We start from the raw sequence: 27876 nt of genomic DNA, 5'->3' as shown, positions 1-27876 counted from the left end.
TCTTATCTAGGATTGTGGTACAACACCCATTCTCACTACCATGATAGTTCAGGTAGAAATTATAGGTTTAAGGATACCTATCTAACCATGAAGAGTAATTCTTTACAAATGATAGTAGGGAATGATAATGTTTTGATGGTCATGTTAAGAAAGAGATACAGAAAGAATCATCTATGGTGAATGGTCTATATTCCATAAAATGAGTAGTAGGTTAGTACTATAGTATGATACTATATAGTGGATGTGCTGGTGAAAACCAATCACAGAGTTAAGGTTAAGAAATAATAAAAAGGTATATTTTCATATTTATGGAGTAGAAGAGTTTAGCTTTGATGGTGATAAGAGTGTAGCTCCATACAATTGACTATCAACCATTAGTGCCAGAAAGATATCGAGGCATGGATGTCAGGGGTATTTGGCACTAGTGAGGGACACATCTATTGAAGGTACTGATGTAGAGAATGTACCTGTTATCAGATAATTTATAGATGTGTTTCCTGAGGAGCGAGCTTCTAGGATTACCACCGGATAGGGAGATAAAGTTCTGCATAGATATTATACTAAGTACAAATTCCATTTCTATGCCACCTTACAGGATGGTACCAGCAAAGCTAAAGAGACTGAAGGAGAAACTACAAGAGTTGCTGAATAAGGGATTCATTTGGCTAAGTACTTCACCTTGGGGTGCTCCCATTCTATTTGTGAGGAAGAAGGATGGATCTTTGAAGCTGTGTATTGACTATAGACAGCTGAATAAAGTGACAGTTAAGAATAAATATTCACTTCCTCAGACTGATGATTTGTTTGATCAGCTGCAAGGGGCTAGATACTTTTTAAAAATAGACCTACAGTCGGATTATCACATACTGAGGATCAGAAGTGAGAATGTACCAAAAACATCATTCAAGATAAGGTATGGTCATTATGAGTTCCTGATGATGTCTTTTGGACTCACTAATACACTAGTGGCCTTTATGGACTTAATGAACAGGGTGTTTAGGCCATTCTGGATCACTTTGTCATTATGTTCATAGAAGATATTTTGGTGTATTCTCAAATCAAGAAAGAATATGTTTGAACATAAGGATAGTGTTGTTAACTCTAAGGAAGCATCAATTGTATGCGAAATTTTGAAAGTGTGAGTTCTAGTTGGAGAGCATCTCATTCTTAGGACATGTGGTATCTAATGAAGGTATTCAGGTGGATCCCAAGAAAATTGAAGCAGTATCTAATTGGCTTAGGCCTACTACAATCATTGAAGTACGGAGTTTTCTAGCCCTAATAGGCTACTATAGGCATTTTGTGTATAATTTTTTCAGAATAGTAGCTCCTCTGACACAGTTGACTTGAAAGAATATTCCATTATTCTAGTCAGACGAGTGTGAGAAAAGTTTTCAGAAGCTTAAGGAATGTCTAACTACAGCCTCTGTGTTGACCTTGCTAGTGAATAGAGAAGTATATACAATGTACTATGATAATTCTAGAGTTGGGTTGGGGTGCGTTTAGATGCAGCACAGTAAGGTAGTGACTTATGCTTCAAGGCATTTAAATAAGCATGAGGTGTACGAAATATACATAGACTATAAAAGTTTAAAGTACATCTTCCAGCAGAGAGATTTAAATGTAAGGCAGAGGAGATTAATGGAGCTTCTAAAGGATTGTGATTGTACCATCTAGTACCACCCGGGTAAGGAGAATGTGGTGGCAGATGCCTTGAGCAGGAAATCTTCTGGCAACTTGACACATATATCAGTAGAAAAGATACCATTGATTTTGGAGATACATGAGTTGATGGATCAGGGTCTAATCTAGGATATAATAGATGTGGGTGCACTTTTGGTATATTTTAGAGTAAGGCCAGATTTGCGAGACAAGATTAGAGTTTTCCAGCATAGGGACCTATAATTAATGCAGATTGTGGAAAGAGTACAGAAAGAAGAAGATTGTGAATTTGAGTTTAATGGAGATGGTACCCTTATGCAAGGCTTCAGGGTATGTGTGCCAAATGTAGACAACCTAAGAAATGAGATTATGTATGAGGCACACTACACACTTTACAGTATTCACCCAGGATCTATAAAGATATACCATGATGTAAAAGATAGGTACTGGCGGAATAGCATGAAGAGAGACATAGTAGATTTTGTGTCAAAGTACTTAACTTATCAGAAAGTAAAGTTTGAGCATCAGAAGCTGTCAGGGAAGTTGTAGGAGATTCCCATTCCAAAGTGAAAGTAGGAAATGATCACCATAGATTTTGTGACTGGGTTGCCTCGTACTACATGTGGGTATGAATCTATATGAGTGATTATGGATCTTCTGAATAAGTCAGCTCACTTTTTGCTTGTACAGACTACCTATTTTGTTGCTCAGTATGCAAGGGTGTACATTCAGGAGATTGTCAGATTGCATAGAGTTCCTGCTTCCATAACATCTGACAGAGGGCCCCAGTTCACTTATTAGTTTTGGAGGAAACTTTAGGAGGTACTTGGCACACAGTTGAATTTTAGTACGACTTTCCACCCATAGACAGATGAACAGTCTGAAAGGACAATTCAGACATTAAAGGATATGCTTTGCATGTGTGTCATGGATTTTGAAGGTCAATGGGATAATCAGTTACCATTAGTGGAGTTTGCTTCTAATAACAGCTATCATTCCAGTATTAGAATGACAGTCTATGAGGCATTACATGACAGGAAGTGTAGGTCCCCTCTGTGTTAGATAAAAGTTGAAGAGGCGAGATTTAGATCTGATGCAGTACACTTCAGAGATGGTTCATTTGATCAGGGAACATTTTAAGATAGTTTTCAGCAAACGGAAGAGTTATGTAGATCCAAAGAGGAAAGATGTAGAATTTGTAGGGGGTGATTATGTGTTCTTAAAGGTATCTTCTATGAAAGGGGTTATGAGATTTAAAAAGAAAGGCAAGTTGGCACCTTGACACGTAGGACCTTTTGAGATAATGGACAGAGTTAGAGCAATTGCTTATCAATTGGAGTTGCCACCAAACCTTTCTCATGTTCACCCAATGTTCCATATTTCCATGCTTAGGAAATATGTTTTCGACTCTTCTTATGTGCTGCAACCAGACACAGTGGAGTTAAATAAGAATTTGAATTTTGAGGAAAAACTAATGGCTATAGTGGATTATCAAATGAGGTAGCTTTAGTCAAAACAGATCTCTATGGTTAAAGTCCTGTAGAGAAGTAAATCTATAGAGGAATGCACCTAGGAGTTAGAGTGAGATATGCACAACAAGTACCCATACTTATTTAGTATATAACTCAGTGTATTTGTTTTACCTTGTATAAAAATTTGATAACGAATTTTTCATAAGGAGGGAAAAATGTAACGTTTTGAATTTTTAAATAATTATTTTATATGAGAATTAACTGGTTTGCCAGGCTTAGGAGGAGTATTATGTAATTATTATGTTGTGGGCCTGAGGCCTTTTGAATTGAGAATTGTTAATTGAGTTATTTTGTAGATTGGGTAGGTCTTAAGTACAGAAAAAATTCTGCTAGATTTTTGGCATAAACCTAAGATGTCTTAAACTCTTTAGTTCTTTGTTTTGAGTTAATATTGATAAAATTCTTAAATATGATTATTTAGGTGATCCGAGTCAACCTTCCTCATCTTCTCAGCCACTCCAGTGACATTTGGATAATCTGTGAGTAGATATTGATTTTATTTATAATTTTAATATTATTATATATTCAAACATGTCTATGCATTCACTTATAAATATATGTATATCGCTAAATTTTAGGCCCAGTTTATATTACATCTTTATTTGATGAAATTATTGTGAGTATCGCCTTAAGGTAATTTGGAGCTGTATGTGTGTGTCAATGTGTGTATAGTGTGATATTAGATATGGGTAGGATGGGTAGAATGGCTGGAGCTTGACTCACTAGGACTTGATCCTTTTTATGGATAAGTCAGGGTGAGTATGGTTTTGAGTTGATCTCGCTGACCCCCGCATTTAGATTATTAAAAGAAAGTCCAGCTCGAATTGATCTCACTGGCAGAGGTTGGAATTAAAAGAGCTATATAGGAGATCGGCTATATATATATATATATATATATATATGATTGATATAACACACAGGTGTGTGAGTGTCACACCTTACCCCTCTGTAAGGTATAACATGATCCCGTAGAATACCAAATGAACTACTGAACTTCACCTACCGATAACTCATTAGGTACCCTACAAGGGATTTTAAAATAATTTTCTTATCTTTGACAAATGGTGAGCATTTTCTAGTAAGTACTTAAAACATTGTAATTAAGTTGAAAGCTAGTTGGAAATTTTGGCCCATTTTATTTTTCGCAAATTTTATAAAAATTTTGACAGAGTTTCCTCTGTATTTTGAGAAAACAGTTCTTCAAATACCTGGAAAAAGCACTTCTAAAAGTTTTTCTCAACCACTACTTCGGTTTCACAATCAAACTCAATTAATTTGATCAATTCCACAATCGTTTCAATCAATTTCTCAAGTTCAAAATTCAATAATCCTCAAGGTACAGTCAATCAATTTCATACATTGATATTTCTTTAAGGATAAACAATTTATATATACATCATACAAAAATTTACATTAAAAAAATCCAAACTAAAATTTATTACGAATTTTATACAGATTTTGTACAAGCTGCTCAAGACCCATTTTAACATGTCCATACATTTCTGTGCATTACATATATCAAAATAAATATTTACAATCAGGGTATAAATTATACCCGGTGACTTCAAGCTGATAGCTCTTCACACCTCAGCAGCTCAGTTTGTTGCTCCTCTAGTTTCTGTATCTGCGACAGCAATAGAAGCTATCGCTGAGTACTAGGACTCAATGGTGCACAACATACTAAAATGATCTTTATGCAAAACTTAAATCATATTTATTCAAAAATTTGGCTGAACATAAGAATTAAGTACAAATTATGCATTATGAGATTTTAAATGCAAACCAAGTTCATTTCAAAGTATCAAAACACATTTCATAAAACCCACAGTTAGATCATGCCATTCGAAACAAATAGAATCTCAATAGCCAGAGGCTAAAGAGAAATCACATCACAAGGCTAGCTAGCTCAAATATATGGATATCCATTCACATCCTCTTCTACCGGCACACCTCAACACTTCTCCAGAGAAGGAATCAAAATTCGAAACTAATTACCTCCACTAGTTGTGCTAGTGAGGTGTTCAAATATATGGTCATGGCACTGTGGTTTCAAAACTTATCTTAACAATTTGTTAAACATTGTCATTTCAAATATACACAATAACTTCCAACAATTTAAGTCAAAACATCATAACTAATGTCACAAATAAATTCTCAATAATTCAAAGCAAATGTAAAACACATATTTCATTCACTTTATCAACACATTTTAAAGCATAGTGATGTTGTGCACAAACCTTAAACTAGTCGTCCCTTAGCCTCGACTCGGTTCCTCGGGTTCCTTCTCGATATTCTTTTCAACTGAAATACACAAATTTACAATGTTTCAGTACTAGAACTTAACATAAATCCAAAATAAATTTAGCTTCACAATTACCTAGCTCTAACGTGCTAAATTCGACGTTCTTTAAATTTTGTGTTTTGGGTTACTATTCACTGCACTATTCAAGTCAAATAGTTGACTTTCTAAGGCTTAATAGGTATGGGAACTCCAACTTCACCCACATACCACATTTTGGTCATTAAACTTGTTGGTTTTGGTCATTTTATCAAAGCTTAGGTCATTTTGGCAAAATTGCAAATTTTCGGTTTTGGTGCTCCGAAGTTGCACTGTTCCATTGGTCGATCTACTGTTGGAATTTGATAAAACTTCCTTCATAGAAAATGTTCCTTATTGTCTTAAGTGTATTCTCATTTTTGGATCACCTCAATCGGAGTTTTGTAGCTCAAGTTATGGCCAAAATAAAATTACTGTTCACGCAATCGCTCATGCTGAGATTTTGGGTTCTGGCAGATTTTGATCCAACTTTGGTCAGTAATTTGATTAAGTTAAGTTCATAATTTGGTCTAACTTTCTTCATATGAAATGTTCTACTATGTCTTAGGTTTCCATCGGTTCAAGAATCGCCTAAATCGAAGTTTTGTAGAGAGAGTTATAACCCTTCAAACATTACTGCTCAATAGAAATTATGCAGAGTTGCAGGTTTGGTAACTCAACTTTGCTCAATAATTTGAATGGGTTAATGGCATAATTTGGGGTGGTGTTCTTCATGACAGTTTTAGATATATATCTTATCTAATTGCTGATAAAATTTCAGGTCAATTTGACCTTCCTAGCTCGAGTTATGATCATTTGGTCAGTTTGGTGCAGTGGCAGCCTGCTCTCATTTCACTTTGGTCAATTTGTTCACCCAGTTTTGGTCAGTTTTTGGGCATGGTTCCTTAATGAAAGTTGTGCTCTTTTATGTCTATTTTCATCTCCAATTGGTGGCATATCAATTCGACTTGTAAAATTTGAGTTTTGGTCCTTCAAAGTGGGTTTGGTCATGCTGCCAGCAGCATGACCATTTGACCTACGAATTTGACTTTCCTTCTCACAATTTCCACACATCTCTTTTGGTCATTATTGACCATTTTTCATCTCACCATAGACCAAAGTCATCATTTACCAATTTCTTAAATTTTCTCCCAAAACCCTAAGGGTCAAGAACCCTAATTCCTCAATTTCCTCAATTCATGAATTCTAAGTGTGTAAGTCTCACTTACTTACTCAATCAAGCATGAGTATCTCTTTAATTCTAACAATTTCTATCAAACCCTAATTAATTTCATGCTGACAAACTTTCATAAAGCTTCATACATGAGTGATTTCTTGAGTTTCTATGTAATTTGCTACTTATTCAAGCTCACTTCTATGCATTTTACTTAAATTAAGTTAGAAAGAGGGACTTACTTGTTGAGAAGAATTTGTAATTCCAAATCTTCACTTCTTTTTTATCCTTCTTATTTCAAATCTCTCTATCAAAGCCAAAGAGCAAGACCTTACTTTGGTGAGTATGAAATTTGTGAAGAAATAATAGGGTTTAAGAAGCTTAAATGACCATTAATGGAGGAAATTGAAAAGAAAAAAGAAAGAGAAAGGAATGGGAGTCGGCTGAATTTTTTTAGGGAAGAAGAAATGACTTTTTCTTCTAATTTTTTAAGTATTTTAAGTGAAATTTTATGTATTTGACTTGGTCAAAAAAGTTGGGAAATTAAAATTGATTTTTGACATCACAATGATGTCATCCACATGATGCAATAAACCTTTTTCTTTTCTTTTTCAATTTTCTTAAATTTTTCATTAGTTCTTTAATCTAATCCTTGATTCAAAAATTTTTATTTCTCCGATTTTATTAGACAGTTAGGTCAGGAGTCAGCTCTCGGGGTCAATTGACCAAATTGCCCCTCGCCGGTTCATCCCGGTTTGCAAATAATTCCATATTTCTTTCGGTTCCCTAACCTAATTATTTGACTGACTTAACAGTTCTTTTTTGTGATTTTCTCTTTTCCACTGTGTCCATAAGGGTCCTAAGGACCGCAGCGTCACTTTGTACGGTTCGAAATTTGAGTTTAAAATGACTTCGCAGTCGTTCCCGAGGAGGTTACTCATCGCTGTGACTCTCGGCTCGTTTAACCTCTTATGTTCTGTTTTTCTTATTTATAGTTAACTAATTAAACATTACTAATTATTTGTGTTTATGGCTTCTCAAGTTGTCTTAAGTGTGGCTCTAATCTCCTTAATTGTCCGGACCGACACCGGTCACCGGAACAGTGAAATCTACCAGGCTATGCAAACGGGGGTGTTACAGTGAGTGCTCCAAATTATCTTTTGTGTGAATATTGTTTGACTTGTTTGGTAATATGGGTGTATGTTGCATTCCATACATAGGAATGTACTAGGCTTAAATAATTATAGAAATTGTATTTAAAATCAATATCTTACTCTATGAGTCAAACGCTCACTCATGTTCAACTATTTTTCCTTAGGTAACAGGAGAGCTCTTTGAGTTTAATCTGCTTTCTTCCTTGTAGGTTTACCAGAAGCAGATTTATTATGTTCTTATTTCCTTGTTTATATTCTAGAAACTCCACATGTACCATTAGTGTATTAAACTTTCTGGGACTATAATAACTTTTTCTATTGGATGTTGTAAAGGTTATTATGTGGTTGTGCTTGGATGGAGGAGCTGAGTTCTTATTGGATTATATGTATTGTTTGAGGATTATGAGGGTGAGCTGAGATTCCCAAAATGAGATATATTATGATTATAGGTCGGGTGAGTTATTACATTTATTTATTTTCTTGGATTTGGATTATGGTTAGACTAGGAATAGTTAGGCTTACTATTGGCTTTAAGGGCCTTATGCTAACTCAAGTCCTAGTGTCAATCTGGCCTAGAATTTGGGTTGTGATAATAAGTAATTAGATTGCTTTACACATCAAAATGACTAATCAAGTCAGTGTTACAATCCAACCACTTATATATTGCCCTTTTACTTCATATTCTTTCGATGTGGGATTTCAACACCACTAGACTCCAAAAGAGAATTGAATGTCAACTCAAGCAAGGGAGAATGAAAACAAACGACATAAGGAGTGCTTAAGCACCCCACTCAAATAAAATGTCTTCCATGCTTAAAAACTTTAAACTTAGAGGAAACAGGGAGATTTATAGCAAAATACTGAAAGAAAGTAGTAGGAGTGTGTAATTGATCGGGTCGATTCCAAAGAACCATAAAACTTAATTTAAAATCATGAAAATTAAAAATCGAATCAAACTGATTTGAAAGAATAATCAAATCGAACCGAATTGGTTAGATTAAACTCAGTTATAAACCATCAGTTTTTAAGAAAGCCCAAACTCATAATGTTTTCAAACCAAATTCAATAATCATCCCAATTCATTCATCAAACCAAAAAATCTAAAAATTGAATCATTAATAAACATCCAAATACATAAATAAGTGTACATTGAACACAAAAACAGATCCATGCAAGTAAAATTCAAAGTTTAAAATTGAATCTTCAATTGAAATAAACAATGCCCAAAAGGCAGAAATGGAAATCAACAATACCCATAGCTTTCTACAAATTAAAAACAATAACCCATTTTCAGCGAGCTAGGATGATGATATATGGAGGAAGAATCAAGGAAACAATATCAGTGAACAAAGAAAAATTGAGGAAAAATCAAAGAAACAATCTTAGTGGATGATAATAATCTGAGGAATAATCGAGAAACACTCTCAGTGCCTAAATGGAGAATGACAAGGTAAGAAGCAAGGAACTTATGGCTGCCTCGCTGGGAAGAAGATACACACTAGGCCGAAGAAGGGAGATGAAGGGAGATTTATGAGGTGTGAAGAAGGATATGTTTTATTGTAAGGGAGAATTGTGAGTCTATGAGGTTCAAAGTGCTGAGGGAAAAAATAGATATTTTATTGAGAAATAAAGAGAACGTAGACCATCAAAGCAAAAAGAAATGTGTATATATGACATATGAAAAAAGATGCAGCATTATTGGGTATATACATATATATTTTTTTTTGGTTCAGTTTCGGTACTTTAGTTTTTTAATATTAATAACTGAACTGAACTAAAAAATCAAAATTTTTTGAAATCACCAATGGAAACTGAACCATTTAACCGAACAGTTGAAATGTTTAACCCCTAAAAAGTAGTGATAGGACCAATGTTGGATGAACAAGAAACAAGCCTTTCATACTTGCCCTAAATGAAAAGGGTGACCAACTCAATATTACTACTTTGAGACTGCCAACCAACAATCCACTCCTAAAAGCTTCACAACAAATAGCAGGTGAAGACAACTATTACATGCGGAGCAATGCTTCACTAAAGTCCAACAAAAGTCTCATCCAAAGAGGGGAACTAAGACTCAGAAGCTAGGGAGTGAAAATAAACAAGGAAAATAGAACTAAGACTCAAAATCTAGGGAGTGAGAATAAACAAGGAAAATAGCTAAGATAATTACAAAAAAGCATATCTAAAGAGAAGGTATGAAAAGAGTCAACGGCCAAACAACCGGACCTACCCTAAGGCAAAAATAGAAATTAAGTCCTTTTTAAAAAAGGGGAGGAAATATGTAATAATCTATTTCCAAATTACAATCTATCTTTGGCTGAAGCTAGCTAGAGCTTTTGTGATTTTTATTACCTCTTTAATTGATGACCAAATTAAAGATAAACCAATCATGGCTAAAGCAAAAATTATAGGGGCTACTTTAATTTGCAAATTAGGATCTTCATAAAATACGACATTAATTTCTTCTTATTTCTTGCATTCTCATCGCTGACATGTAGCTAACGAATTTTTATTTGATGAACCTAATATAAATAATGATTTTATTATAATAATTGATCATGATAAAATTTATATGAGATTTATCATAATCATTGTTTATGATAAATTATTTGTATGTATATTACTTTCACAATATAATTTATTGCAACTATATTTATTTTTTATTTGGTATAAGATTAACAAAGAGAAATTATTACTCTTATTATTTTTAACCCCTTATTACTCTTATTTAGATGCTAATAAAAAGCTAAATTAATTTTTTAATTTAGTTAATATTTATTTATCTCTTTACAAATTAAATATTAACTTGGAGAGTTAGATTAATAATGCTTAAAAATTGCTAATAAGACATATTTTAGTGTTTTTCTATCGACAACATTTAATGTTACATAATTAATTATTTATTTTCTCCTACTAAATATCATTAATTACTATAAATTTATTTTTTTTTTACCATTTTAACAATTATTAACAAAACACAAATTTAAACTTTTAAACTTTACTTCATGTTAATGTTAAGCATCCATACTTTGCGTTATACATTTTAAACCCCTTAAACTTTCAAATTTGTTGACATCATATCCTTTGTTAACTGTTCATTTGCACGTGTAATTCATTTTTGGTATACAGCGAGTTGAAGGAGAAAGTCATTTGATTAGGAGGGATACCATTACATTTAAGAAAGAGAAAATTAAAAATTCTAAAACTCAAACCCTAAAAAATTACATAAAATCATTTTAATATATATATATATATATATATATATATATATATATATATATATATATATATATATATATATATATATATATATAATTTAACATCTATCTTTATCAATTCTCTCACCTATATAAGCAAGGAAAATCCAATTTTATGTAGAAATTATAGATCGATTTCACTTGGAATTTGCCAATTGAACAGCACTCTCGAGTATCATTTTCTCAAAAACCCTAGTTGGTACTATAAACAGTTATTAAAAAAGATACAAAATTCAGTGGTGGGACTTCTTCCAACTCATGCTTCAAGTCTACAACATTCCTTTTCATCTTATTAAAAATCATTACAGGATAATCATTGAATATTTCATTATATGCCATCTGAAGAAATCACAATGGCTACCTTGCATTTACATGAAATCCGAAATAAGTAACTAGATAAATTTCCCAAATCAATTACCCAAATTACTTATCCAAATTATTTGTCCAAATCAATTACCCAAGCTAGCCATATCATGCTTCAACTTTAGGTTAATGCATAAGGATTTAGTGTACATAGTATGAACAACCATAGAACCACCTAGCTAGGTTTCTATATATTCATGATGTTATTAGCTTAGTAGATCTCCCACATAAGCATCTTACTGGACATCCAATAGCAACATCTTCCTCTACCCTTACACTTTCATTGAGCTCTAATTGTGTTGCAATCAACTAGTTATTGGTTTCTCCAAATGAGTAAGGTTTTCTAAAGAGAAGACCTAATTTTGTAGAATGAAGAAATAGTTTTTTAGGTTTTATAAACAAATAGAAGCTAGTTTATTTTTTTCCTTTTCTAACTTCTTTTAACATTTGTCTATTTGTTTAAGAAAAAAGGATTTACTTTTGATATGGATTTCCTCTTATTTTATATTAAAAAAAAAGATATAATGTTAATAAATTTAAAAGTTTAAAGGTTTAAATGTAAAATATAAAATATAAAGACTTAATATTAATACGAAACCAAGTTGATATGCTAAAATATGCGTTTTGCAATTATTGCTTTAAAATTTATAGAAGAAACACTCACCTTCAATTTTTTAACTCATATCAAATGCTTCATTAGGATTCTACATATCACTTCACTGATTCATCTACATCCATGTCATGTTACTGTGGCCAGTCTCAATCGCATCTTATTGTGTGTGTATATATATGAATATATTACTATTATAAAATATTTGGTATAAGATTAACAAAAAAAGTAATTATTACTTTTATTATCTTTAATCCTTTATTATTCTTGTTTAGATTTAAAAATTTAAAGATTTAAAATGTAAAACGCAATAATATAGAGACTGAAAATAACGTGATGCAAAGTTAAAATGCTAAAATATACACTTTGCAATTATTACTTTAATAATTATAGAAGAAGCACTTACCTTCAAATTTTTAACTTACATCAAACGCTTCTTCGGACTTTGCAAATCACTTCACTTTTGCATCCACATCCTTGCATCTTACTATGGTCAGTCTCAGTCGCATCATAAGATGGAAAAACGAAGCGTGCAATTATTTCCATGTTGTTATTTTTTGTCTGCAAGGGATGGGAAGGACCATCTAATTTGTGTGTTTTGACACTAATTACCGATTAATTATTAGATATATAGGGAGCATTAAAAAATAGTACTTATTCTTTAACAGAAAAAATAGACCCCTCTTATAATATAGAGAATGAATCTCACATGATTATGAGAGACAGTATATATGTACCTAGTGCACATAATAATTACTCTAATCGCCAATCAACAGTATAGTGATGTCTGTTTCGAGGAAAAAAAAAAGAATGGTATTGCCTGTATTTAGTGATGTTTTAACATTCATTAGAGGATGAAATTGTTCATACTTTATTCATTTATTTTTTTTTCTAATCATTGCCTAATTATGTTTTATACGATAAACTAATACATATCTCTATGAATACGATGATCTTAAAAGAGTAAAAAATCAGACTAATTTAATTGTTAAGAATATATTTTTTTTTTACTAAATATAAAATCACCCAAAAAGATAACTAAATTAAGAGTAAAAAAAAAAATCAGAGAGCAAGAGGAACTTTTCTTTTCCGAAAAGGAGCCAAAGGTTCCTCGAACTAAAGTGTTGGTTATTTTAAAATCAAAGAAGGATGTATTACATTTAATATATCTTTAATTGTAATGAAATAGCAATTATAATACTCGAAAATTACTAAAAAATAAAATCTCAATTAGCTAAAATTTCCCCAGAAATTTCAGTTTCAAATGCCTTTAGTTGTTCAGGCCATTACGATGTGCTGAACATTGGCCCATTAACAATGATTGAATTTAAAGCCCACCTTTAGCTCTGGGCATTGTCTTTGAAACGTTGGATCTCCACTGAAAAAGTTGTAAATTGTGATCATTGCCCAGTATTATTTTCTTTTGCCCCTTTTTCTTTTTTGTTATTTTAATCATTGTCTCCTTTTTATACCGTTCAAAAACTTCAATCATATGCTATTCTGATTGCATATCTATCTTCTTTAAATCTAGCATTACTATTTACTTCTCTTTTTTTTTTTGGCAAGAAAAAAAAGCATTACTTGTCCTTTAATAAAGGAGATTTCAAGCTAATTTGTTACCATTTGATAAGATTTGTTCATCGAAACCCACCAGGGGATAGGGCCATTTTAAAAAATTGTAAAAAGTGAGAGGTATTTCCGTAAAAACAACGAAGTCCAAATTTTTTTTTTGGTTAAAAAAAAATATCGAAGTTCAAATTGAAAATGGGCGGCCCGCTCTGGTTTCTTCATCCAAACCACCCCTATTCTACTACAGGTTGAAGCCATTTGTGGTCAGCCACTGACTCTATCAGCTTCAGCTTCCAAACTTTACTCTGACACTTCAAATCTCTTCATTTCTGGTTTTCGCTTCGCAGATTCTACACAAAACCTTTCATTTTTGGTCTTTAATGGACTAATAAATCCACGAATTCCAGTTCTTTTTTTTTTTTGTAATCTTTGGATTCATAGCTTCAGCATGTCGAGAGAGGCCTCCAGTTCTCGATTCATCCATCGAAATGCTCTTTCGAGGACTCCACAACCACAAGACGAAGCAAACGAGAATGAATTCGAAAACTCGCTGAATTCAGTTCACTTTCCGCCTCCCAGAACACCACTAAACGCTATTCCTGATCCATCTCAGTATCACACAGAGATTCATGAATCCGATTTCCATTCTAAGGGTAAACTAGAAACAGTTCGAGCTGCTAGATTATCAGGCAAGAAATTTGAGCCTGTCGATAGAGCTGCAAGTTATGTGACACCTAGGATTTCGACTCGTCATGGTAAAGCGCATTCGGAGCCAAATTCTGCGCAGAGTGCTCCGGCGAGGACTGGCTCCAGAGCTTCTCTAGGTGGAGCGTTGGGAGCTTATGCTGTTGGGCTTGGGGCTAGAAGCACACACTTCGCTAAAGGAAAAGAAACAAGCTCTATTTACAGGCTTTCAAGAGGGATTTCCGTAGAACATTCTGATTTTTCAGTGGAAGTTCCGCATTTTGAGCTTGATGAAGATCCTTCATTCTGGGCGGATCACAACGTACAGGTTTGTCCACTTATTATTTTATTTGAGGATTTCGTAGTAGTGACTTCTTAGGAGACCATGTACCTAAAGAGATTTTTCTGCCTTAGGTCCTGATAAGAATTCGGCCACTTAGTAACATGGAGACAGTTGCGCAAGGGTATGGTCGGTGTTTGAGACAGGAGAGTGCACAGACATTAGTGTGGCTTGGTCATCCTGAGACCAGATTCACCTTTGATCACATAGCCTGCGATACCATTTCACAGGTGCCATATCGATTACCATTACCTTTTCAAACGAAAGATATGTGCATAATGCGGGACTATATTTCCTAAGGATGGGTATTTTTATTTTTTCTTTTTGTGGTATTAGAACCTTATATATGTCATTTTGATTTGAAAGCCAGAAATTGTCAATCAACTAACCTCAACATTATTGTTAGTTTGTTTTGTTAATGCTAAAGCTAAAGAGCAATGTACCTTTCTTATTTTTTAAATTGATTTTGACATAGGAAAAGCTATTCAGTGTTGTTGGGATACCTATGGTGGAGAACTGTATGTCAGGCTATAACAGCTGTATGTTTGCTTATGGCCAGGTAAGGATTCTTTATGTTTGGTGTATGATAGGATTTGGCAAATGGTAGTCTTAAAAATGTTATGTTGCAGACGGGTAGTGGCAAAACATATACCATGATGGGTGAGATAAATCAGCTGGAAGGCAACCTCAGTGAAGATTGTGGGATAACCCCTCGCATGTTTGAGTATTTATTTTCAAGGATTAGAGAGGTATGGTAATAGTTTCTTCTGCTTTTTGACAGATAGATTATCCACGTTAATTTGATATTCTTTCCCCTTGTATTTTTTGGGTTAGGTGGGGAGGAGGTTTATGTTAATATGATGCATATTTTGTAGGAAGAAGAAAGTAGGAAAAATGAAAAGCTGAGGTTCAGCTGCAAATGTTCTTTTCTGGAGATATACAATGAGCAGATAACAGATCTGTTAGAGCCTTCATCGACCAATTTGCAAGTAAATCAAAATTTTCAATTGGATTCCTGGTTAGGCTTCTTCATACATTTTTACGTGATAAATTCTAACACAATTTCCCCCCTTTATCATAGCTAAGAGAAGATTTAAGGAAAGGTGTATATGTTGAAAACCTTACAGAATATAACGTGAAGACTGTTAATGATGTCACCAAGCTTCTGTCACAGGTGGGTAAAATTTTCTCTGTATGATAACTTGTTATGTATTGATGAACATGATTGATTACTTTTATTTCATGTATACAGGGTGCTGCAAATAGGAAAATGGCAGCAACCAACATGAACAGTGAAAGCAGTCGTTCCCACAGTGTTTTCACTTGTATCATTGAAAGCTGGTGGGAGAAAGATTCTATGAACCATTTTAGGTTTGCAAGGTTAAATTTAGTAGATTTGGCTGGTTCTGAAAGGTAAAATCTCTCCTTTTCACCATTACCTTTTCACACTTTATGTTTCTTCAATGCTTGACTAATTTTCCATCAATTAGGCAGAAAAGCTCTGGTGCAGAAGGAGATCGCCTAAAAGAAGCAGCAAACATAAACAAATCTTTATCAACTCTAGGGTAATGAGATTGAGTGCCTGTTCTTCAGATATGTTCCTTTGAAGAATATAGCGCTTAAGAATTTTCATTTTCCTGTTATGTTGTTCCTATTTTCTTTATGGAAACCAGGCAGATAAATATTTACTGAGGTTTTTGTAGTGATATTACTGGTTAACTTGTACCAATATAGTGGTAAATTGCACTTGGTCTAACAAACAAATGGAGAAGTACCTTACTAAGGAAGATAAACAGAAGCTCAATCTGAACCACCTTTAGTTAGTCAAAAACAATCTGAAGATAAAAGAAACTAGGTTATCACCATACAATTTTTAAGAGCAAACCCATCTTTAGGATGACTGGGGAATGTTGAAGCAATGCACTATGTGAGAATTCTGGATGAATCCATTACAAACATTTTTGTGCAAGCAGTTGGAGCTATCATCATTGATTGGTAAAGTTTTACAAAATTTTGAGTTTTCCAACTTTCCTAGGTTTTCAGTTTTTTCATGTTCCCACTGCAATTGATTTTCAATTTTAAGTGGTTGAGCAAATAGTTGTACCTTCAGATGTTATAAAAAAACACTATGAGGGTCATTTGTCTTCTAGGGGAGGTGAAAAAGGTATGCTGAATATTACCAAAGAGTGATTGGCCAGAGAGTCTTATCCTTGACGTTATAACCTTAGTATCAAGTAAGATGATAGGCTTCATAAGCATTTACCAATTATTTATTTTTCCTCCCTTTTTCTTCCATACAATTCTGTTATAGTTGAATTTTGAGTTGACTACCTAAATTTTCTTCTTTAGATTGGTGATAATGTCTTTGGTCGATTTAGCACATGGAAAACAAAGACATGTACCTTACAGGGATTCTCGGCTGACGTTTCTACTTCAGGTTAAATAATAAATACAGATTTATATGCTTTAGTAGTTTTTGTATTTCACCATAAAAAGATAATAAGTTTTGCATCTTTGAATGCAGGATTCTCTGGGTGGAAACTCGAAAACAACAATTATAGCAAATGTCAGCCCATCTATATGGTGTGTCCTAAAGCCAAATTTTTTCTTTGCATGAAATTCCTCACACTTTTTATTTACATAATTTTAAATTCTTTCTTTCCTTGCAGCTCTTCACACGAAACACTAAGCACTCTGAAATTTGCCCAACGTGCAAAACTCATCCAAAATAATGTATTAACTTTGATATTGGTATATGTTTGAATTTTTGTGAAAATTAGCATGCATTTGATTTTCCTTTTCTCCATTTATCATCTAGGCTAAAGTAAATGAAGATGCTTCTGGTGATGTTAGTACGCTTCAGCGGCAAATCCAACAGTTAAAGGTAGAAGTAGCAGTATTCTAACTTTTGTTGGAAGCCTGCTGGCTATTAGAACTGAAACATTTTCAATGCTCATGCAGGAACAACTGTCCTTTATAATAAAGCATCATAACCTTTCCACATCTCTATCTAGTTGTGTGCCAAATTTTGAAGAAACTATATTGGCTAGCTACCCTGAAATGTATAATTCCTCAAAAGAAAATAGAGCAATCGATGGCCATAACTTAACAAATTATGCATATGAGAAGGTGAGATCTTCATGTCCACATTTGAATATTTGTTTTGCCCAAGGAATCTATATGTTATTGCTTTGGTTTAGTAGTGCTAATATCTCTCTGTCAGGTAAAATGCATGGAAGCTACTTTAGTTGGTTCACTTAGGAGAGAAAAGAAGGCAGAAACAGCACTCCAGAAGTTAGAGGCTGAAATTGAGCATGTGAACCAATTTGTACGTGCTTAGAACATGCAATTCTATATTTTCTTAACTTTCAGCTTTCCCTCAGATTTAGGAGTAGAGTTTTCTGAGTACCATTCAACTTTCTAGCAGCAGAAGCAAAAATGGTTGTATGCATTGGGTTAATTTACAGTTGAGGCGTCACTTGCAGGCTTTCCAAAGGGAGGAAGAATTGAAGCGAACAAAGATGATGCTAAGATTTCGAGAAGAGAAAATTAAACAACTAGAGTTTTTAGTGGATGGTTCATTGCCTGTTGATCATTATCTCATGGAGGAAAACAAAGCTTTAAAAGAAGAGATTCTGCTACTTCAAGCGAGAATTGACAAAAATCCAGATTTGACACGTTTTGCTTTGGAAAATTTAAAACTTCTTGAGCAGCTTCAATTGTAAATACCATAGATGATATGCTGATGCTCTAAATGGATTCTCTCCATTCCCTTTATGGATATCCGTGGCTCATTTCACATTCTATTATTTCAGGTTCCAGAATTTTTATGAGCAAGGAGAACGGGAAACTCTGTTGGCTGAAATCTCAGAATTACGTGAGCAGGTTACTGGATATCTTTTTCTTTTTCTTTTTTTTTAAATGGCTCCATGGAATTCTATGGGGTCAAAATTTTTTCTCTTTGGCATGCAGCTCCTGGACATGCTTGAAAGAAAGCTCAAATGCTCCTCTGCATATGAGAATCAGGTAAAGCAATTTTCAAATATTTTTGTAATTTTTTTACATGCTTTAAAGTCTCAATGTTTCTAATCAGTCCACACTCTGAGGGAACAGGATAACAATATTTTAGAAGAGTTCGATGATTGCAGGAACATGAATTCCAAACTGATGAGGTATTACCTTAATCCGGTTGCTTTTTGTTGCATATTGTGGTCTGTGCTGCAGCACACTTCCTCTGATCGCCCATTTAGAAATAGGGGGCTAGCCAAGGAAATTTCTGGTGATGCTTCACTCAAATGCTCTCTTTGATTAATGTAATTGAGTTTTAGCATTGTACTTCAGCGCTTGTAATAATCTGCACACTGCCCAAAGAGGTTGTTGGCACAAGAAATTGTTTTGGCCCTGGTTCCATACATTAAAGGTCTCAGATGACCATTGCATATTGATATTGGTCCAGTTAATGGGTGCTGGCATGTCAGTTTATTGAGGCCTGTTATGTATATGAACATCTAAATATCCTTTGCCAAGTTTTCTGGTCATTTATAAGTTTTCCTTTTTCTCTTTGATTTCAGTAGTTCCATCGATCACTTGTATCTTATTTTTTTCATAAAATAAAAATTTTAAAATAACATTCATTGATTAAGGCATCAATATTTTTTCCCTTGTTCCTTTTTTGAATTTGTTTATGGTTTATGCTTGCAGAGAAGTAGAAGAATTAAGAGGGGAACTGCAAAAATTTTCAAGCTGTACTCAAGCTGCTTTTGATACTGTAAGCACATCTAATAGATTATTATGAGTGACTAATGACGTGGCTTAACCTTATCCCTCATTGCTAATTTGACATCCCTTGCAGGTAATGGATTCTTTTTCCAAGGATCCTGAGGAAATTAGGCATACAGATAATTACTCATTAGTAAGCAACATATAGTTGTTAGTGCTTGCTGTTCAAATTATTTTCATGGTGTTGTTAGCCATTGCATATGATGTTTCATCTAGATTTAGATATATTTGACTGAAGAAAACTTATCATAGATAATATATTGCCTTTGTTTTGGTAGTCGCTTTAAATTTTCCACCCCTTTTACAGGTCGAGACAGTATCTATTGAAAGTGAGTCTGGAGATGAGATGGCATCTTATAGGCTGGCTGATGATGCAGATCCCAAAAGTAAAAATAATTGGAAGATGGATGCTAGATTCTTAATTGAATCAAAGGAAACTGAGCATACCCATGTAATTAAAGAACTGCAACTTACACAGGAGCAGAATCTCCAGTACAAAGTAGAAACAGAATCTGTTGGAAGTGGGTGTCTAGAATTACAAAATTTAGAGAAGCAGAACAAAGGTCTGGCAATGGAGGGTAGTGAAGATATCAAAAACATGATGTTGCAAGCAAAGTTGGAGAAATTGACTAAAGACCTTGAGCAGGCCAGATTACTTAATTGCCAATATCAAAAGGATCAGGCTTCACGATTATCTCACCAGCATCAAGTTGAATTAATCCATGAACAAGTTGAGATAGAGACTGCAAGAACAATTCTTCATTTACAGGAGGAGGTTGCAGCCCTCCAATTGGAATTTAATGAGAAATTTTGTTGCATGACCCAAGAAAATATGAGGCTAAGAAACACCATAGAGACTAAAGAGGAAGAAATAAGGGTGCTTTGTCGGGAGTGGGAAAGGGCAACCTTTGAACTGACAAGCTTCCTTGTAGAAGGTTCAAAATCCCTCGAAGATGCCTCTGGTCAGATTGAAACTATTATCTGTTCATTTCCTCAAGTGAATGTTTGGATTAGAGAACATGTTGAGAGGGCTGCCAGAGCTTGCATTGACAAGGAGGAAGCAATTTTACGGCTAGAGAAAAGCTTGGAAGATGCACAGAAGATGGTGATAGAAATGGAGCTGAAGTTAAATTCCCTGAAGGAGGCAACAATGGCTTTGAGCGGATTTCCTCAACCAGATAATGATCAAAGCATGGAAGAGGCAATCAACTTAGGCATGCTGTTAAACGAGAAGATCAACGTGATAAAAATGCTGGAGAGTAAACTCAAATGCCAGGAGAATCACATTATTGAATCAGAAAAACGAGCTGATGCTGCATTCCTGGTGATGAAATGGCTATCTGATCATCTCAAGGTTTCTTCCAGTCATGACACTGGAAGAGGTATTCACATCTCAAAGCTGTCTTCTCCCACTGCAGTGGGCAATCATAAGATTCTTGAGACTAAAGATGATGCTAATGCTCTGACTGTGGAAGATATTGAGGCTCAAGTTGAGTTGGAAAGTTTAGTTTTGGAGTCTGAAAATGCTATTAATTCATGTTACATGGATGTAGAGATGCATATATCAGCCCTCCAAACAGGTATTCTTCAAGCTTCTACCACATACACTAAGTGGGTTAAAGACTTGGTGAATGAAATCCAAGAGTTGAAGAGTAAATTTATGGAATTAAAGGAAAATTATACGGGCTTTCAGTCTTCTACAAACAAATTTCAACAATCAGAATCACTCATGTTTCAAAAGTTTGAGAACCAGTTGCATGTTCTGCGTCCAATAAGAGATGAACTTGCTACAATGAATGAAAGACTTAAAATCATTGATGATTCTATAAACAAAAAAATAAGTGCAAATGGTTACGAATTAAAGGATGAATATTTAGCAGAAGCAGACGGCTGGAGTGCTGACAATTCTTCGTCAGGTTATTCCACATCTGGTTCTGATTTTTCAAATGAAAGTGCTATTTTAGGGAATCAATTGGATGGATTCTCACACACTTGCAGCTCTAAGTTTCATGGGAAGATAACAAAACAGATGATGGATCTGAAACTTCCAACAGGCTCATCAGTTCAATCTGGATCAGCAAATTCAAAGAAGCTGTTTGAAAAATTATGTCATGATGAAGCAATGACATTCTGCCTGAGAAAAGAGCTGGATACGGTATTTGATGCATTTAACAAACTCTATATTCAACTAAGCACAATTCTCGATGAGAATGATATTGTGAATATTTCTCACCCAGGAGGTACATATTGTTCTGAACTATTTGATCTGTAAATAATTATGAAAACATTATGTTAAGTTTGGTCATAATGAGCAATTGTATGGCAGAGAGGAACAAAATGGTTCAATCTTTTGGCTTGATGATGGAGATTGGAGAAGCCTCCTGTTGTAATGCCAGAAAGGTAATAGATTTATTTTGAATGGTGAATTTCATCTTTATCATTTGCATATTCTTTTTGAAACTAAATATCAAAATGGGTAGCTTCAGTTTGATTGTTATCTTTTATGAGACAAGAAATATCACTAACCTTGAACTATGTGCAACACTTTTGAATGTGTAGGTAGTTGCTGATGACAAGGTTAGTCAAGCCAGTATTTTCTTAGGCAAATGTGAGGAAGCCAATGCAACAATGAAAGAGGCTGATCATGTGTTGAATGCATTGCTAAAAGCAAATGAAAATGCAAAACAATTGAATGGTATGTGGAAGCAAGCTAGTGAGGAAATGATGATGGAGAGATCACAATTACTTGAAGAAAATAAGCTCCTTAAGTCTTCCATATACTTGAAAGAAGAAGAGAACAAATTACTACTGGATGAAATTTCTCATGGTCTGGTAGGAGTAGCAAAATGTGTGTCTTTATTTGAAGAAAGTTTTCTGCGAGTGCAGAGAGAAGTGGAAGACAGATGTGAGGTTTTGTATTCCGATCTCTTATCTATGGGCAAAGAGATACTCCACTTTGTTTGCAGCTCAAGATCGTCACTTGAAGATATTTTCTCTGATATGATGGAGAAGGAATTGGCCCTTTCTATCATGTACCATTGTGGTGTATCTATCCACAAAATTCCATGCTTCAATTTACAATCTGGAACTCACCCATTTGGACAGCAAGAATATCAGTTGATAATAGATCCTTTGCATAAGGTTCGCTCCAGCGGTCAAGATGACTTTATGATTTCTAATAAAAAGGTCTCTGAGGGAGAGGAAATGGTCACAGACTTGGAAGGAGAGCTGGGTCTATCATGTGATAATATGATGTATGAAAATTTGTCTCTTAAGAAAGAATTGGAAAGGAAAGAAGTTTTATTAAAGGGTTTGCTTTTTGATTTTAGTTTGCTGCAAGAAGCGGCCTCAAAGAAAAAGGATATCAAAGATGAAACTGAAAAGCAAATTTTGGCTTTGAGTGAAGTTCGACATGAGCTACAGTTGAAAACAGGTCAGCTTGATAACCTGCTGGTTCAGTATAAAAAAGTTGAAGGCCATCTGGCAGATACTGAAAATGCTTTATCCATATCAAAGTCTGATCTTATGCATGCTAAGGAAAGATTAGATATTTTGTCAGGCCAAAATGAAGAGTTAAGAATGATTCTAAAGGATCTCTATCTCAAAAGATCCGAAGCTGAAGAACAACTGGCAGAACAAAAGGAAGTTGTCAGAGGGCTGGAAAAGGAAGTTATTCACTTAAATTCTTCTTTTGAGAAAAAATTGCGCTCTTCGGTTGAAGACCTTGAAGAAGACCTACTTAAGGCCACTAATGAAAGAGATCAACTCTGTGAAGAGATTTGCTTCTTGAATGATAAGCTTGAGATGTCACGTGCATTAGTAGATGAAAATGAAGCTATTGCTGTTGAAGCTCGGCAGGTATGTACTTTACAACTGATTCTTTCAAGATCAAGCACATGATTCCAGATGAATGTTAATTAATATTGAATCTGTATTTTAATTTTTATAGGAGTCAGAGGCAAGTAAAATATATGCTGAACAGAAGGAAGAAGAGGTCAAGATTTTAGAACATTCTGTTGAAGAGCTTGAATGTACCATAAACGTACTGGAGAAAAAGGTTAGTTTCTTGGTCATTAAAAGTCGTCATGTTAATAGTGACAAACAAATGTTGGGGAGGAGGTGGCCTTAGATAATTTTTTTACTTATATATGCAATGGCAAACTTAGTGTAGATTTGTGCCTTCTGAAATTATTTTGCGCTTTCGGCTGTATTCTTCCCTTAATTATTATATCCAAAACAACTGAAATTCACTGTTTCCTTCAATCAGGTATATGAAATGGATGAGGAGGTAGAAAGACATCGGTTGATCAGGGAATCATTAGAACTGGAACTTCAAGCTTTGAGACAGAGATTGTCAACAGTTGATAACTTCACTGACATTGTAGATGCTGATAACACAAATTCTTTACAAAACGAAGACCTTATATCTAGGTATGGAGTATTGCTTTCTTTATTGATGTAAAACACTGGTTTCTTCATCACCTTAGATTTTGAAAATACTTTTGATGCAGGAAATTGAACAATGAACTGGAACTTCATGAGGCACATAATCAGATACGATTTCTTGAGAGGAACATTGCAGAAAAGGATGAAGAGGTGTGCTCTTGTCTTGCTGCTAAGTTACAGCCTTCTATTAAAAAATTTCTTGGCTGGTACAATATATGCTTGATATCATCTATTTCCCATTTTTTAATATTGAAATTTTGTTAATATTTTGAAGATCATGCAATGCAAAGAGTACATCTCTGAACTTGTATTGCACTCAGAAGCCCAGGCATCACAATACCAAAAGAAGGTAGTTTTCTGTATCTGAACCATCTTACTTATGCCATTAACTTTACCGTATGAATTTATTAACATGGTCTAGTACTAGTACAATCTATGCTTTTCAGTACTGTTTCCAGAACACCATTTGATACAGAATTCGATAATGTTGAACTGGAGAATTTATAATTCAAACTCTTGTTTGTAAAAGCAGTATCTTGTCTTTTGGCACATAATCTTGAATGCAAAGTTACATATGTGTTGCCTTGATATTATACTAAACTGAAGCCAAAGATATGTCATCATTTCAGAATATAATGGTAGATTCTACATGGCTAACATCATACATGTTTAGGAAATTCTTTAGTACTAATGGAAGATTCTAATGATCAAAGACAAATTTAGATGTCCTGTTGATCATACTAAATGTTTTTACTTTTACATGCTGATTATTGATGTGAGAACTTCTACACATTTTGAACAGTATAAGACTTTGGAAGCCATGGTTCATGAAGTTAAAACAAGTTTATCAAATTCAACATCAGCAGCTGCAACACAGGATAAAAGTGAGAAAAGCTCAATGAAAGCAAGGGGCTCAAGTTCACCATTTAGATGCATTTCAAGTTTGGTTCAGCAGATGAATTTGGAGAAGGATCAGGAATTATCAGTGGCAAGGCTTCGCATAGGAGAGCTAGAAGCAGTGTTGGCTAGTCGGCAAAAGGAGGTTAAGTGCAATCGTAGCAGTTCTTCTTCTTTCTTTTTTTTTTTACCAAAAATTACTTAGTTTAGAGAAAACATGTGGTCCAAGTTAATCATACGCATCTATACATAATGTGATAGTAAGAATTTGGTTGATTGATTAGCAATGAAGATTTTTTTTTTCCCTAGTTTATAATGTCAGAATTTATATAAGGCTTATAAACATTCCACTTTTAGAATTTTTTCACAGCATAATTAGGACAAAAATTCAAAATCTTTCATGAATAAAATTCTCAAATGTCATCAATACAATTGCTTATCTTCATTTAATTCCTTTGTGAACTAAATCAAATCCTTTTCCATTTTTTAATTGACAACAAAGTAATATTGATCCTGATATTAATTGTCCTCTCTCTTGCACTCACACAAACAAACTCATATAGATTTTGGATACTGTGTCAAGATGAAAATATTCATGCAATCATTAGCCAACAAAAAGAAAATTTTGACTTTATTAATACTGGATCAGGCATGTATGCTAAATGCAAGACTAGCAGCAGCAGAAAGCATGACGCATGATGTCATACGTGATTTACTTGGTGTCAAATTGGACATGAATAACTATGCGGTAAGCTTTCAATCAATTTTAGCTCTTGAAGGTCATAGCTGTGTTGCTCAATCAATTGTATCCATCTTTCTTTTCTGTATATGTCAGAACTTGATTGACCAGCACCAGGTTCAAAAATTAGTGGAGGCAGCTCATCAGCAGACAGAAGAGTTCCATGCAATGGTATAAGTATCACAAAAATTTTGTGGATTGTTTATTTGATTAATTTGGAAAATTAATTACTGTTGTTTTCATCATGTTAGGAGCAAGAAATCCTGAACTTGAGGAGACAGATTAATGATCTCATCAAGGAAAAAGAGAGGTCAGGTCCTCCACAATCTGAAATCATGTTTCAATGATCTTTCCTTTCCATGTACTGCAATCACTTCATCAATATGAAGATTAAATCCAGAAGACAATTTCATATGTCCAAAAATGTGAAGACAAGCATAAAAAAGTGAAAAAAAAGCAGCTACTTTGTTGAATAAAGTATCTCCATAAATTTAATTTAGCGGTGATTCTCTCTTATATGCCTCAACTTTCGAATAAATCTTGTGACTGCAGTTGCATGTCTGAAATAAATAAGAAAGTAGCAGATATACTTGCTGCTCAGATGACTGTAGAGCAACTACAAGAGCGGGATCAGTTGCTTTCTGCACAGAATGAAATGTTGAAGGTGTGGATAGTCGAGATAACCTTTTTCCTGTAACCATTATAATGTTACTGAACAAGTCGTTTTTGATGAATTTTTTGCATCGTGTTTTCTACTATATTTTCCTACAGATAGACAAAACCAATCTACTGAGGAGAGTTGCAGAACTGGATGAGATGGTGAAAACCCTTCTTGGAACACAAAGTACCCAACAGCAGATTCAACAGACATCAAAAAATAAGGCATGTGTCTACATTGCCACATTTTCAAATTCTTTACTACTTCCTACACGAGCTAAAAGTTTTCATGACCTTACAGGAGAATGGCATGTTGAAAATGGGTGATGCTGATTTAACCAAGAGGCTAGCGCACTCGGAAAAGCTTCTTGATCGTGTGAATAATGAACTTGCACAGTACCGCAGATTTAGTAGAAATCATCCACATGACAATACCTATGGACATGGGACTTGGAATTAAAACAGAGTAGGTCCGCGGGAATGGTGCCTTTTTTTTTTTCCTAGGTGTCGACCAATGTCAGAATAGCTTTTGCATTCAACCATCTATGCCAAAATTGGGGGAATTTACAAGGATTGTGAATACTTTCCATGTGGTTTGGCCCCGAGAAAATGACAAGTACATAACAATATGTGCACGTATACAATGTAACTGTGCAGTTGTGGATGGTTTTTTATTTTTCTATTTGTTTAGAATTGTGGTGGAGTGGTGTTTTATGGATTAAGGGGGTGTTTTGGTTCACATTTTGTACGCAATTGATAGTTGATAGATACTAAAAAAATATAGGGTTTGGTAAATTTAAAATAATATTTTATTAAAATATTTTTTATTAATAAAATAAAATATAAAACAATTATTTATTATAAAAAATATATTTTTTACATCTAAAAACTTAAAATTAATTATAAGTTTTTCTTTATCAACAATAATTATTACTTTATTATTTTATAACTACATTTTTAAAGTTATTTAATTATTTTCTTATTTTAATAATAAAATAAGTAATATAATATAATAAATCAATTATTATACATTTACTTTAATAATAAAATAAATGTAATGATATAATAAATTAATAATTATATATTTATTTTAATTATATAATAAATGAAATAATATATTAAATTAATAATTATTAATTTAATAATAAAATAAATAATATAATTAATAAATTTCTAATTTTATATTAATTTTAATAATAAAATAAATTATATGATATATCTCTTTATTAGTCATTTTACATATCAATAATAACAGTTAAATATAGTTTTATCAAGTACTTAACATAAATTATCTGTCATAGTTATCAACTATTGACTAATAGGATAGATAAGGTAACGGTTATCAGCTATATCTAACAGTTAAATTAAACAGTCGTGAGCAAAACAGGCAAAGAGAATATTTTAATGATTGGGCAACTCGGGGCTAGGAGCCATTCCTGCTCCCCCTGTTGATGGGTTATTCTTCTCGCATCCATCCCCGTGTAATCCTTGTCCCATTGACATTGAGACCCCATTAATTGTTTGATTATTATTATTATTATTATTATTATTATTATTATTATTTAAATGAGAACTCAATTGATTGGATAAAAATTGATATACTACATGGTAAGATTTTTATTTTATTTTTAATTAGAAAGAATATTTTATTAAATGAAATAAAGATTACAAAGTTCAAACCTACTTCAATGAAGCT

The 27876-nt window shown here is 33.7% G+C and overlaps 1 protein-coding gene across 3 annotated transcripts; it reads left to right on the top strand.

The window, feature by feature from the left end:
• Positions 1–13639: 13639 nt before the first annotated feature.
• Positions 13640–26902, top strand: LOC110637214 (kinesin-like protein KIN-12C). 3 transcript variants are annotated; one of them, XM_058144850.1, is made up of 35 exons: positions 13640–14650; positions 14737–14892; positions 15138–15221; positions 15292–15411; positions 15538–15651; positions 15744–15836; positions 15915–16075; positions 16153–16227; positions 17012–17099; positions 17187–17245; positions 17332–17395; positions 17481–17546; positions 17624–17791; positions 17886–17990; positions 18148–18383; positions 18478–18547; positions 18635–18688; positions 18776–18834; positions 19364–19430; positions 19515–19574; positions 19749–21681; positions 21768–21841; positions 22001–22874; positions 23001–23299; positions 23391–23498; positions 23709–23872; positions 23953–24037; positions 24162–24236; positions 24690–24929; positions 25434–25532; positions 25620–25694; positions 25775–25833; positions 26076–26187; positions 26295–26405; positions 26482–26902. In XM_058144850.1, exons 1-35 carry the CDS (start codon positions 14087–14089, stop codon positions 26638–26640), a joined length of 6930 nt encoding a protein of 2309 aa, XP_058000833.1. In that variant the 5' UTR covers positions 13640–14086; the 3' UTR covers positions 26641–26902. The 3 variants fall into 3 exon arrangements, with proteins under 3 accessions (XP_058000833.1, XP_021642903.2, XP_021642902.2); XM_021787210.2 differs by having other exon boundaries at positions 13642–14650; positions 22001–23299; XM_021787211.2 differs by lacking the exon at positions 19515–19574 and having other exon boundaries at positions 13641–14650; positions 22001–23299.
• The last annotated feature ends 974 nt before the right edge of the window (positions 26903–27876 follow it).

This window comes from Hevea brasiliensis, chromosome 4 (genome assembly GCF_030052815.1).
Source record: "Hevea brasiliensis isolate MT/VB/25A 57/8 chromosome 4, ASM3005281v1, whole genome shotgun sequence".
NCBI classification, from domain to species: Eukaryota; Viridiplantae; Streptophyta; class Magnoliopsida; order Malpighiales; family Euphorbiaceae; genus Hevea; species Hevea brasiliensis.
The sequence above is the reverse complement of the archived record's forward strand: the minus strand, read 5'-3'. Positions and strand labels throughout refer to the sequence as shown.